This window comes from Buteo buteo, chromosome 23 (genome assembly GCF_964188355.1).
Source record: "Buteo buteo chromosome 23, bButBut1.hap1.1, whole genome shotgun sequence".
NCBI lineage: Eukaryota > Metazoa > Chordata > Aves > Accipitriformes > Accipitridae > Buteo > Buteo buteo.
Window position 1 is genome coordinate 17,670,811 of NC_134193.1, and position 14,284 is coordinate 17,685,094.

The 14,284-nt window shown below is 41.8% G+C and overlaps 1 protein-coding gene across 2 annotated transcripts in view; it reads left to right on the top strand.

Moving 5' to 3' along the window:
• The window catches only part of GPR107 (G protein-coupled receptor 107), a 40,790-nt gene that overhangs the window by 16,145 nt on the left and 10,361 nt on the right, over window positions 1-14,284 (top strand). For both annotated transcript variants that reach the window (XM_075055653.1, XM_075055654.1), the window contains 4 exons: window positions 1,813-1,856; window positions 10,238-10,287; window positions 11,037-11,120; window positions 11,944-12,068. In XM_075055653.1, coding sequence (XP_074911754.1) covers window positions 1,813-1,856; window positions 10,238-10,287; window positions 11,037-11,120; window positions 11,944-12,068 — 303 coding nt within the window. The remainder of the gene's footprint in view (window positions 1-1,812; window positions 1,857-10,237; window positions 10,288-11,036; window positions 11,121-11,943; window positions 12,069-14,284) is intronic.

The window sequence follows — 14,284 nt, forward strand, 5'->3', positions numbered from 1 at the left end:
GCTAAAGATACTGCCAAAGCAAAGAAATGTCAGTCCTTTGGAGTCAAGTGTTATGTTAACTTTTTTTAAACTGTTATCAGTCTTAACACTTCAATCTTGTGTTGTGGAAGATACTTGTTTTGGGGATGTTAACGTGGGGATAAGGTAAGGTGGGTGGTGATTTAAGTGTGACCAGCATAGTGCAGGCTATAGGTGCTTTTGAAACTTGGAATTTTGCTGAAGTGCTGATTCTCTTACATTGAGAAACAAGGTTTTGCTTTACTGACTTAGGTTGGAAACTAGGCTGCTAAATTCTAAAACAATAGTGCTGTCTGAGATCAGTGCTGCCTTCAAGCAAAGTCACTGTATTTTTACTTGACTGTTTAGAAGAAATAATCCCACAGGGAGCATTTCCCTGCCCTTCCTTCCACTCTGCTTGGCGAGGAATAATGTTGGTTATATAAAACTCAACCAAAACACAGATAATTCAGATAAACACTATTGTTGCTTCTTGCCAGTTAGAACGTTGATCTTCTAAATTCATTTTAGTCTTAATTGGATAAACAGCTGGATTTAAAAGGATATGAAGGAGCTTCTGGCTCCTTAGTTAGTAAACACAGAATATTCTTATTTTTCTCCAGTATTTTTTTGAAATGCAGAGTGAATATAAATGTCTGTCTAGTAAAAGTGTCATCACTCTAGAGTGTGTAACTCTTTGAGTTTCAGAGAACCATTTTGTAAGTGCGTGCACACCTGTGTGTGTAAAGACACACATACGTGTTGCTCAGTAGATGGGACTAAGCTTCAGCTTGGCTTGTGAGGGTGGGTTTCAGTTGTCCTTACCTTCCCAATTGTCCTCTGTGTAAGGGCAAAACCCTACACAGTCTTAGTGGCCTTCTGCCAAGGCTGGGAAATGTCTTCCAAGAAATTTCCACTACCCACTTGTCCCTTCCCCTACTCCTGTCAAAATGCTGCAGCTCTTCTGAGGTTGAGAACATTTGGGTATGGTAAATAAAACTGCAGGAATATTAATTGTAGAGAGACTCTGGTTTTGTATGATAAAGGTGACTTTTACAGTCGCAGCTCTTACTACCTAATGCTAGAATCCATATGTCCTACCTAGTGATATGCTGGTAGAAAACTTGCTTTCCATAAAGGAACTGTATCTGAAGAACAAATGCATTTGGGTGAACTGCCCTGTAACTGTTTACAGTGTGCAGCCAGTGTTCCTGCATTGTCATGGTACCAACATAAACTGGCAGTGAAGCCCAGGGCATAAACTCCTGCCCCTTTTTCATCTGGGTAGTGTCACTGCAGCTGGTGGAATAACTCACGTGAGCAAGGTGACTAAGACTTGGCCCTTGAATTTACATTCCTGCAGGGTAGCTTCTGTTACATAAGTTGCCTATGTAGACATGTAAGCTGTAATCAACTATTTAAATGAGAAGAGCTTAAAACAGCAGTAAGATGCCAAATGCTTGGCAGTACTCTGAATAGCAGCTCAGCTTAATTGTACAAGTGGAAAGCATTATGCTGGAAAATGCCTCAGTTTCTCACTGCTCCCTCCTTCCCACAAACCTTTCTGTAGGCTGAAGTAGGCTTTAGCAATCGGCTTGCTTAATCACAAGGAGATACAGATACTCGAACTAACTGCCTGAACCGGGGAGATGGTAAAATATATGCAGTGCCAAGCATGCTAAGTGCAGTTAATTATGAACATAGCCCAGCCATAAGGAGCTAACAAAACTTTTCAGAGTTCTAGAGGGCTGCAGTGAAAAGAGAGTGCAAAAGTTATAGCTAATCTACTTTTTTATTATTATTATTTTTATTCAGGTCAATAAGACATTTGCAGGAGGCTTCAGCAACAGATGGGAAAGGCAAGTAATCTGTAATTTTTTTCTGTTTTATGCTACGTGCCATAAGATAATGCCAGAATTTCAAACGCATGATGCTGATTTAAAGTATGTAAACTAAAACTATAAAGCTACACTATGTTATTGTCACACTGCTGCTTTTCCTTGGTGGGTTCCTGGGAATAACTTCTGGAAAATTACCTTTTTCATGTATTGCTTTGAATATCAGAACTCATATGTGGAACTCATTCTCTGGTACTTGCACAGCTCTGTGCTTGAGCTGGACATGACATCTAGAGCAAATTGTCTTGACAGATTTGCAGTCTTTTCTCAGACTCGAGTCTTCAGAAGCAGAACTAGAAATGAATTCCAGAATTGCTGACTATTAGTCAAAATAGACCCCCTTATTTCAATTTCTGCAGAAATCTGTTCCTGCCAGAATAGGGAACAAACCTCATTATGAAACAAAACATGAATTGGCATTCAATGTAACACAGTTCTTGACTTGCCCATGTTTGTACAGCAGCTTAAAGGACTGCTTGTGTAAAGTCGAGTTATGTTTATTGTAGCAGTGAAAATGAGATGATAGATGGAAATCCAACCCAAATACGGCTTCTGTAGCGTGTGCTTTTCCTGCCATATCTGTTCAATTCTTCTGAATTAGTTCCTCAGTTGGCTGTAAATGCAAGCCGTGGAGTATAGCACTGGCTTCCTTGGAAGCCAGCAGCCATTTCAGTATTCTGTCATTTGATGTCTTACTCTTCTTGAAAGCTTTATTTGTAGAAGGTCTTTTGTTGGCAACATCCTTTCAACCCAGTCTTATCCTTTAACTCTTGTCTCTCCTTTCTGGACATAGCCTCCTCAGTCTGGATACTTAACTCCAGCCATTCCCTTGACTTCCCCTGAGACACTTGCATTTCAGTGCAGATTGCTTCTGTAGTCTAGTAGGTGAGGTGTAAGGCTGGGTACTGAACTCAGCTCTGTGCAGACCACAGATTAGGCCTTTTCTTGCCATCTGTTAAATTGAAACAATACTGAAGATGAGCCCAGCATTTTTTTGAGATTCCAAGCTGTTAAAAAAAATAAACAAAACTATACACACCCCACCACCCCCAACCTAAAAGGGGAAAAATATTGATTTTTAATAGAAGCCAACGTAAAAGAGGTTAGTGTTGATAATATAACATGGACGTTATTGGTGACTTTCTCATAAGTGTTGTTCACACGTGTTCAGTGACATTCACTGATGAATTTATTTTACCTTGTCCACTGAGTGTATGTTCTGGAGTATTTATGCTCTTACTGTTAAAAAGTCTGCTTAAGTGTAGATGTTCCTTGAAGCAGTCCCTGTCTTCTGAACTGAGGACTTCACATATGTAAGGCCTGCTTCTTAGCTGAAGCCACCGCGTGTGACTGCAAATAGAGGTCAGCTTTCCTGTAACTAAGGCAGAACTGCTGGGTGGCAATGGAGTCTGACTATTCTGACGCTGAGCCCTCTGCAGCAAGTGCAAGGAACGGAGACCCAAAACCTCTAGCTCTGTGTGGCCTCAGGTGATCACCCCGTGCCTACCTTGCACTTGATGGTTCTTATCACAAGATGGTGCTATGGAGTTTGCTTAACTTCAGAACGTATTGAGTGAAGGAGAAAAGTGAGGTGGCCAACATCAAGGATGTTCAGCATAGAGACTGGACCTGTCCACTGTTCATCGTAATGGGTAGAATCCAGATCTGAGTAAAACCAAGCAGTTCTGAAGGATGCATTGTACTATATAATGGAGGTAAAAGAAAACACTGATCTGAGAATAACTGGTTGTATCTTTATAGCTAGTCAGTGCTATGCACAGTAGCCCCTAAGGACTGTTCTTAGTCCTCTGTTTTGTGGTGTTCTCCACGGATAATGGTGCTCTTTATCATGAAGGTTGCTTGTGGATCACCTCCTGCTGTTACCATGCTTTACCTGCTGACGTTGCCATCTGGTTGTGCAGATCCTGCAAGTTCAATAATTGTGTGTTGAGAGGGACTTAGCAACTGTGTTATGCTATGCTAATAATAAAAGAAGCTAAGGAAAAAAATTTCAGGGAAGACGTAAGCACCAGATTGTGGCCAGGACAGGCACAGTGCTGGGACTCACTTGTGAAATACAGCGTGGTTAGAGTATTTAGAGGCTGTTGATAGAAGCCCATGGGGAGCAAGAGAATGGCAACGTGATGCCAGAAGCAGAATGTTACCTAATGATGTCATGCTGCTAGTGTACCTGGTTGAGAAAACCAAAAGTGATATGGTTGCACTGTAATAAGGTAAAATCATTCCTGTTAGGCTTATAAATGAATAGTTTTGACTAGAACCACATGCTCTTAACTCTGTAGGCTTCCCTCAGAGGCCCTGTTCTGCTGCAGAGGTGCTGCACAGTGTCTTAGCCTCTCACAAGAAAAATAGGACCATAAACTCTAAAATAACTAGCTTTTTTTTTTTTTTCCTGCAGATGAACATAGTTTTTTCCTGAAGTGGTGAAAACTACCAGATCTTTCATATGCAGTTTAACTGCTGCGCTGCCTGTCCTGTGGTTAGAGCTGACTGAATCTTGTGCAGACAGTTCTAGTTGGACTGCCTATTGCTTGCTAGGATTTATTGTCTAGTATTACCTCAAAGGCTGCTTTCCCTCTTCTCTCACACAGACTTCATTAACTTGTAGGGTGTCTTGGGAAATTATATACTATAAATTCAATAGCTGTTTTTCCTGGTGCTGAGTCTTCTGGTGACCTTCTTGCTGGTGAGAAAGACCGAAGGTAAATTATTTTTGCTTCCTTGTGTCTATTAGAACTAACAACTCTGGGACTTCATGGCTCAGTATCCTGGTGGTATTTCCTGACTGTCTGTCTGTCTTGTCCTCTTCCAGCTACTTCACAACCTGTTTATTAGATAGCACTCCCTTGGGTCAAGTGCAGCTACGACTGCAGCGTGACTAGACTAGAAATTAAGAAGGAGGCTGGTTGGACTACTAGTGTTTTAATCTATAACAGCTGTGCTTGCCATAGGCATCTGTATTAGCAATGTACAATTATTAAAAAGGCTTATGGAAAGTAGCAATGATTTGGAGTCACTAGCTAATGGTCTTTTAAACTTGCTTTTTTTTTTAAAAAGATGATTCTTCTAAAGTGGGAAGGCTAGAGGAATGGGTCTAAAGTCATAATTATCCAGGGAGACCTTACATGCACAGATGCTGTGGATTGCTAGTAAAGAGTAGGCATGGCACACTGATGCAGCTGAGTCTGAGCTCCCTCATTGTTTGCTTTCTTTCTCTTGAAGGTGATCTTTAAAGCAAAATATCTGACCTAAACAGGCTTCTTATCTTGCACAGCAGTGGGCGTAAACATCCCATTTTTAGAAGCTTTTTTTCTTCCCCTTTTAAAATTGCCACCTTCAGACTTAAGCAAGTGCCTAGCTGCAGCTCTTTGGTCTGTCACTGTATCTGCTTTCAGATGGGAGCCGGTGCTCTCGGTCCGTTTCTAGATTTGCATTACAAATATCTGCGGATTTAAGGAAATCAGCCAGCAAACTGAGCTAGAATTGTTTGGGCTGGAAAGCTGCTCAACCACTGCATCGTGAGAAAAAGAAGAGAGGGAGTACATTGTAGTAAACTTGCTTATTTTTGTTTGAAACTCAAAGTTCTTGGTTGCTTAACCTCTTTGAGTCTTATAACCCACTCTTGTGTATCATGTCATCTGTTGTTTGAGGGAGAAATGGAGGGCTGGAAACACCGCTGCAGTTTTTATGTGTGTGATAAGAGACGTGAAACTCGGTGCAGTCTGATCACGAATGCTTAGTTATTTTCCTGAAGCACTGCAGCATGTCATAGCTGGCAGCAGAATTAGGGGAAATACATTGCAGTGTGTAGCTCCCAGGCAACATTCCCTGTGTGCTGTGCAGTGGGCAAATCATGATTAATGCTTTCATGCTCGCCACCATGTCAGGAAAAACCATTTGCTGTCTTCAGTGTCTTCCTGCTTCTGTACCATGAAAATGCTGTGAACAAAGAGCCTGGTCCTGCGTGGTGCAGAACACTCTCCGTATAGCTGAGCTCAGCAGTCGCTGGAGGCGATGACTCCGTGGAGACCTATGCTAAAACACCTCTGCAGCTCTCTAGTGAGGAGGAGGGGGTAGTGCAGGGGTAAACATGCTCTAGGCAGTACATGGGCATCTCAAACCTTGAGATAAAGATCAGTGATTTAAGTGTCGAGACCTCAATGGATAGCACTGGAGAGTTGGGAAATGTTGAGAAATGAAATAGGCCTATTATGTTCTAGTGTACCACTTCCAGGCACCGTAGGTAGCTGTCTAGGGTTGATGTAGCAATTACATATTGGAGATATATTGCTTATCCTGTACTTTGGACTTTCTTCTGACCCTGGTGGGGAACTTTTGTGCCAAATGGCTAAAGTGTTTCAGAATATTCAAGATTAACTAGGCTGTGCCATTTTCTCAGGCATGACACTGAGAGTTACTGCATCTGTTTGCTTGACAACTTCCTTCTAGTATAGGAATGCTTTTAAATAGAGTTCTGTAGAGATTATAGAGCCATACTTCTCAGAGTTACTGCTGGAGTTGCTTTTTGAGGGCTAGATCTGCATGTGTGCCTTCATTCTTGGGGAGAATTCATTTACTCTTTGGTAATGGCACAGATTGCATCTCAAATGCACCAGAGTTAGTATAGCATGTGAAACATTGTAGAAATAATCTTAGCTGTACTTCAGCATGTTCACTCAAGATGCATTATGGTTTGCCCTTGTGTACTGTATTCTCTGGACTTCAGCTCCTTATGCCCTCAGTTGCAGTCCTCTTATTGTTATTGCATACATATTCTACAAAGGTCAGATTTATTAATTGTCTGATGGTGTGCAAGGCTTTAGTGGATGGTCTGGCTTTGTTTTTCCCCATCTTACAGGGTGTCTCAGCATTTGAAATTGGCACAGGGGGCAATCTGAAAAAGAGACTGATTATCAGAATACTGTGGTATGCTATGTTTTGATTGATGCAGATCAGGCTATTGCAGGCACAAGCTGTTGAAGTAAATGGTGATAGAGAGGGGAAACTGAGGGAAGCAAGTTATAGACGTTATAAACTTTTCTTGGAGGATAGCTTTTATCTTTTTAATTACTCTATGAAAGAGATGGAACACAAGTATGAATTAATTTTTAAAACCTTTGGTAGAAAGTCTCTTTTTTTTTTTTTCTTCTCTGCAGTTAAGTACTGTTCCTTGAAGAATGGTTATCATACCTGAAACATAAATTTACCCAACCTTTACTGCATGCTGTGATTGCTGCTGTGTTATCACAGCTTTACAGGTTGAGGCTGCAAGTGATTCAAGTTGTAAGTGACAGCTGCTGGCCTAGCCTCTCTCCTTGCAAGTGTTGCTGTCAGTGTCTGGACTGCCAGCCTAAGGTGAATTGAAGTCTGAAAGTGTCCAGTGTAGCGAGACTCAAGTGTTACTGCTTAGAGCGCATTCAGCCTGTGAAAAAGCAATTTCCAGGCTGCTGATGCCAAGCAATGATGATTTTTAGACTTTCTGCAGAACAGTGTGTGCTGGAACTTTGAGCTGCTTAAAAAAACTGGCAGAATTTTGTAGACGTGCATTAATACTGACTTTAGTATCTGATAGTGGAGAGAAATATTCCTGAAGTTGAGGCAGCTAGAGGAGAGCATCTAGTTGTGATAAATAAGCAAGCTAGCTTCCAGAGGTGGCTCTTCAGTCTTTCTACTTGGTAGTGGTTATCTTTTTTCCTCCCCTCACCCTTCTTTTCCATTCTTAGCCATTCTAGATATCTGGATGTACTAACCTATGACTGTTTGGTATTGATTATCATTATGACGAGGAGAGATCTTGAACTGTCCTCTGGAAGAGGTGGCATTGTGACACTTCATTTGGCAGCCAGATATCTGGCTTAACTATCCTTTCCTCCCATGCACTGCATGAATCCAACAGAAATGACTCCCCAGCTCACTCAGTTGTTGACTGTAAAGCACTGATGGCCTGGCAGTTTGAATCACAGCTGTTGAGTTGGTGTTCCTTTAGCTACAAAGCCTGGTAATTCTCATGGCCTGTCATTGCACCAGTTGGTGGCAGTTCTTAAAGATGAATGCGTTGAGTTCAAAATAGATCCTTCTGTGTACAAACCGGTATGTGGTAAATCACATGATCCTCATGGTCACACTTAATGTAGCTCCCCTTTAAATAAGACAATATTGCTTCCCTGCTTCACAATTTAATGAGCTTGTCCTGTATATTTATGTGCTTTAATCTTTCTTCAACTGTATTATGAAAAGCTTTTAATATTAGGTTATCTGGTAGTGCACTAGACCTGTGAAAATCCCTAAGTTTTTGCTGTTTAAATGTGGGGAAACCAGCTTTTGCGAGGGACAGAAATGAGGGAGGGGTAGGTAAGCCAATGTCTCAGGGCTGATTTAGCTACCAAGGATTTAGATAGATTCTTGTTCTAACAGTTCCAAGTCTTGCCATCTGTTGCCCAGTGAAGTGCTCTGTGTTTCACTGCCGATATTCAACAGATGCAAGTCTAGAGCTGGGGCATTGCTTTCTGGAGTCCAGAACTGTGTATTGCAAAGTAGATGCTATTCTATGTTCAGTGTTTCATACTGCAGTCCAGAAGGGAGCATCCTCCCAAAACCGAGAGCTATGTTCCTCTGACATACTGTGCTGTAAGATTGCCCCCATGAGCACAGTCTTGCCCAAAGCCAACCCAATCTGACTGGTGTTCACATGAGTGTTGCACAGTACAGGCTTTAGCTGCATGGAAACAAACTTGGTGTTCCTTCACAAATAAGGTTTCCTTTTTTCCTCTTGACCTCTGGCTCTGCTTTCTCTTACTGACATGCCCTGTACTCTGTCAAAAGTTAAACATACAGTTTGAAACCATGTAGAAGCCACTAGCCAGCACTAAATCAAAACTACTCTTAGCTTAGTTTTATCTACCTGGCAGTTGGTTTATGCCTTGTGTAAGTCGGGTGCTGTTGTCATAATATGTCTGCTGGAGGAGGGTTTGTATCTGTCTCAAGGTGTCCATACCTTTCAGTGGGTCTCCTGGAACGCTAAAGGTAAGTTTTGGAAAGTGACTCTTGATCTCTAGGTTATACAGAGTAGATTTATAACAGAATGTTGTCTGTCTTCACTGTAGCTTATGTAATGGGAACCTAGACCAGTTTGAGTGGTGCATTTGACATCTTTCCATAAGAAGAGCTTTGTCATTTTTGTCACAGGAAATTAAACAGTTTTTTGGTAGCTGCGACTCCTCGTCTTCCTGATTTATAATGCTGTATTTTGCACTGTTGCGAACCTAGAAAATCTTATGTGCAAATACATGCAACCTTTTATTAATCTGCTTTTTGCAGTGGATTATTTTTGTGAGGAAGTGCAGGTGAACTTAAACACAACGTGTTGCACTTGTGCATCTGATAAAAAAAATTGTAAGGAGAGAGCTTGGGAATACCAGTATATATGTGTCTCTACTTTTCTAACTGGCATCTTGTGTTCAGTGGCTCTAAATTGCATCTCTGTATGCTGTCAACATTATCTTGGACTCTTTGCCTCTCCTGTTGTCACAAAAGCACCAAGAGTCTGTATTTGTAATCCTGCTGCACCGGTAAAACCTGACTCTCAAACCAGAGTTGACAGCTGTTCCATCTGTTGTTGACCTCTGCTCATTCGCATGAATATCTGCTCTATTCCTCAAGAGCTGATGTGATTTGTCCAATAAGTGCAGGTTAGCCTGGGGCCTTAGCTTACACAGTTTGTGACTGAAACACGTGCATTTGCGATGAGAACTATTTAGTATGACTTCCCATTTCACTTAAGTTATGACTGAGCCATGAATGCTAGAGCATGCTACTTATATGTTACAATATTTCTGCTGCTGTTCAACAAGATGCAGTCATTCCCAGAGCTGTGATTACCTCAAAGTCACTCAGGTAAGCTGAAGGCACAGAGCAGGTCAGGAAGTACTCTAGAAAAGATAGGACTTTTCTAGGAGACATTGTCAGAGGGCACGTGGCCCTTCTGGCAGGATTGAGGTGACAGTATGTAGTTGACTTTATACAGGTAAGCATTAGAGGAAGGTTCTGTATTGCAGAGTGTGTGCATATAAAAGCTGGTGTAAAAGTGATCTCATTGAGTTGCCTTTTTAAGAGGGAATTCACCACAACTTAAGAGTTGTCCAGTATGTAGATAAGCCAGACTGGCACTCCTCAGAGTGCCCAGTGGGGTGTGGGACAAACCCTTCTAGTCTGGGATTACCTGAGTCCTGGTTTTGACCACTTACTTACCTTGAAGATAAGCATCAAAAGAAACTCTGTCATTGTAACAATTTTCTGATGGACTTTTTGTGTTCTCTTGATAGCTGCCATTAACCTAGCAAAGCTGAAGCTTTTCAGACATTACTATGTTATGGTAAGTAAAACACCTGTATGCATGCATACAGAGCACTTAGAAGCAATTCAAGCCTTTTGATGGATTACTTGTTGGAAGCTACTATAGCTGATGGATGTGGTGGAGATGTTCCTAGTTCTGTGGCAGTGCTGTGCTTTGGCATCTTTGTCAACTGGGTTACAATCCTCAAAGCAAGTTCCCTTTTTTTCCTAGTGGTTGCATCCTTCTATCTATCTTTAAATTGGTTCCAGCTATTTGTAACACTTACTGATTTCCTCTGGAGACAGCTTGAGCTGCCAGTTGTATTGATGGGCTTGAATAACATACAGTAAACTTGCTAAAAATTAAACTTGGGACCAAATGGTGCCTTGAGATGCATGTGTGCAGTTTCTGATTAAGTCAGTGGGAGCCATGAGCATACCTCCCAGGAGAGCATAGGATTCTTAATGATTTCCAAGAGCCTCATTTCAGACTCTTATAGGTGGTAAGAATAATAAATTACAATTGTGATTCTTCAAGTTCTACAAAATCCTAATACTTAAAGTGTTTCCTGCTGTAACTTAAATATGTTAGCAATAGCTTGAGTCGTTTGGATGTTCAACAGGCAGTAGAGCCCTCAGCCTATATCTTCCATGTTTATCAAGGAGCATAATAAGGCTAGTCTGATGTAGTGAGTTGTCTGTGAATTGCTTGAGCTATTTCTCTGGAAGAAGAGGTTCTGTAAGGATGGTGCTATTGTTCTCATCATGCTTTCTCCTTTTCCTTCCCAGATTGTGTGTTACATTTACTTCACACGGATCATTGCAATTCTCATAAAGATTGCTGTTCCATTCCAGTGGAAATGGCTGTACCAGGTATTTGCCAGCAAAGGAAAAATACATCCATTCCTTGATATTATTTTCTTTTTCCTATTCTTCTTTAAATATAACTGCACCAAAAAGAAATAGATCCATACGTTGTTCCTCATATTGTAGTAGAACATCTCAAAGCACAGTGCTGCACCCTGTCTCATCCTGATTTTTATCACTGGTGTGCCTGGGGCGGCAGGAATATATTTTTAGTTTTATGTTTGTCCAGCACGGCTGCTGGATTATACATGAGATGTCTGAAAGTAATTGCATTATTGATTTTTTTAGTCTTTCAATTTAAAAATGTCTGAAGGAAATTAATCAAGAACATACAAAGGAGAAAAAAATTGGTCAGGTTTGCCCTGTGTAATTGAGGCCCCAGGGAGCCAGTGAAATAGGATTTTGCTCTTCCATCTACAGGCTTTATTTGCCTAGTGACTTTTAAATACTTGGTTTCTTAACATATAATCCAAGTAACTGTGCAGGGAGTCTTTGGAATACATTAACTGTTGAAAATACCAAACAACGTAGGGACGATTCCACCCTGCCCCCCCTCATTTAAAAGCCAAGTCTTGCTGTAGTTATTTAAAAGCACTGAAGTGATGGCTAGAACTGTAACTATTTAAAGTGACAGGGAAAGCTGAAAGAACAAAGGGCTTGACAGCCTTTAGCCTGGGATTAATGATAACAGGACAGGAATTGCTTTGTTATTTCTGCTATGGCACAGGCTTCTTGGCCATTAAACCTTGAACCTTATGAATGAGCAGAAATGTTTCATGACCATGAAGGATTACAGGACTGAACTTCAATCTTGTGTTTTTACTTGCAGCTGCTGGATGAAATGGCCACACTTGTGTTTTTTGTCCTCACTGGGTACAAGTTCCGTCCAGCATCAGACAACCCTTATCTACAGCTTTCTCAAGATGATGAGGATGACTTGGAGATGGAAGCTGTGTAAGAACCCCCCCCTTTTTTTTTTTTACCTCTTCACTTGACTTGTGAAAAGTGATGTTTAAAAACAGCTTACTTAAATCTCTCTAAACCCTTCCTTGAAAAAGATTAGGATCTACCCACATATTTAAAGATGAGGTGCCTATTTGGTGTGTGTTAAACTAACAAAGAGATTTGTGATATGCATAGGAGCCTCTGAGCTGGATATTGCAACAGTGTGGAATAAGCTGGTAAAGCTTTTCATGGGGCAAAAAGATGCCCATAAAAATATCGAGTAAAAAAGCTTTTGTGTTTAATATATGTTGCTGAACACCCACAAGCCTTACAGATTGTCATTAATGCTTCATATTTAAAAAAACCCCAACCAACCAAACCAACAACAAAAATGAGCTACCAATCTACAGAATATAAATGAGAATGGTGTAAGGTCCCTTCTACCTTGACATTCAGCCTGTAGCTTTGCTGAAATTTATCTTAAGTAACACTGAGCTGAGGAGATAGATTTTTACCAATACTCTTCCCTGTTCTACTCCTTGCTGCTAAACCATGAGGCACCACAAATGAAATAGGACATGAGTTAGTCTAGAGAAATTATAAAGTATGGCTGTGTTGGGTTGACCCTGGCTAGATGCGAGGTGCCCACCAAAGCTGCTTTATCACTCCCCCTCCCCAGCTGGACAGTGGAGAGAAAATATAAAGAAAGGCTCATGGGTCAAGATAAGGACAGGGAGAGATCATTCACCAATTACTGTCATGGGCAAAACAGACTCGACTTGGGGAAAATTAACTTAATTTATTACTAATCAAACCAGAGTAGGGTAATGAGAAATAAAACCAAATCTTAAAACACCTTCTCCCCACCCCTCCCTTCTTCCCAGGCACAGCTTCACTTTCAAATTCTCTACCTACCCCACCGCAGCGGCACAGGGGGATGGGGAATGGCTGTTACGGTCAGTTCATCACACGTTATCTCTGCTGCTCCTGCCTCTTCAGGGGCAGGACTCCTCACTCTTCCCCTGCTCCAGAGTGTGGTCCTTCCCACAGGAGATGATTCTCCGTGGACTTCTCCAACATGAGCCCTTCCCACGGGCTGCAGTTCTTCATGAACTGCTCCAGCGTGGGTCCCCCACGGGGTCACAAGTCCTACCAGCAAACCTGCTCCAGTGTGGGCTCCTGTCTCCATGGGTCCACAGGTCTTGCCAGGAGCCTGCGCCAGCGTGGGCTTCCCACAGGGTCACAGTCTCCTTCGGGCACCCACCTGCTCCAGTGTGGGGTCCTCTACGTGCTGCAGGTGGATATCTGGTCCACCGTGGGCCTCTATGGGCTGCAGGGGGACAGCCTGCCTCACCAGTGCCTGGAGCACCTCCTCTCTCTCCTTCTTCACTGACTTTGGTGTCTGTATAGTTGTTTCTCTTGCATGTTCTTACTCCTCTCTTCGGCTCCAATTGCTCAAGTTTTTCTCCCCCTTCTTAAATATGTAATTACAGAGGTGCTACCAGCCATTGCTGATGGGCTTGGCCTTGGCCAGGTCTCTCTTGGAGCCAGCTGGCATTGGCTCTATCAGACATAGGGGAAGCTTCTGGCAGCTTCTCACAGAAGCCACCACCATAGCTCCCTCGCTGCCAAAACCTTGCAATGCAAACCCAATACAAGGGCCCAGCCTAAGTCCCTGTCATTTTCTTTGCAGTGGTTTTCTGAGGACTTAAAAAATGAGTGGCATTTCTGAATCTATAATAGAAACTGCCCTAAGAAATTCAGCATGCTGGAAGTGTTGAATACAGCTATTATTGCCACAGACTCTGTTGCCTTAATAGGTGTAGAGCTAACCTAATCTCTGTAGTAGTTACACATTTCATGCATAATTGCAATTCATGTACAGGCTCAGAAGCCTGTTCCTAAGAGTTTTTTCCAGTTTGGCAAATCTCCTTTACCTGTTCTTGGGTGAAACAAATCAACAATTTTTATTGCGGGGGCAAAAAAAGTCAGAATTTGTTTGCCCTCATAGTTAGCCCAGAAAGAAACGGACATTATTGGGAAATTGCTATAAGGAGGTTTGAGGTAGAATCCAGTCTGAAATGTCATGCAAGGAGTTCAATTTCTCAGAAATATCTCTAGTAACAAAGATCTTTTTTCCAATTGCTTAGCATTTTTGCTTTGGGTCCATAAAATCTGTCATTGTTGCAAGCGGACTTCAACTAGTGGGTAGTGATCTTAAAATC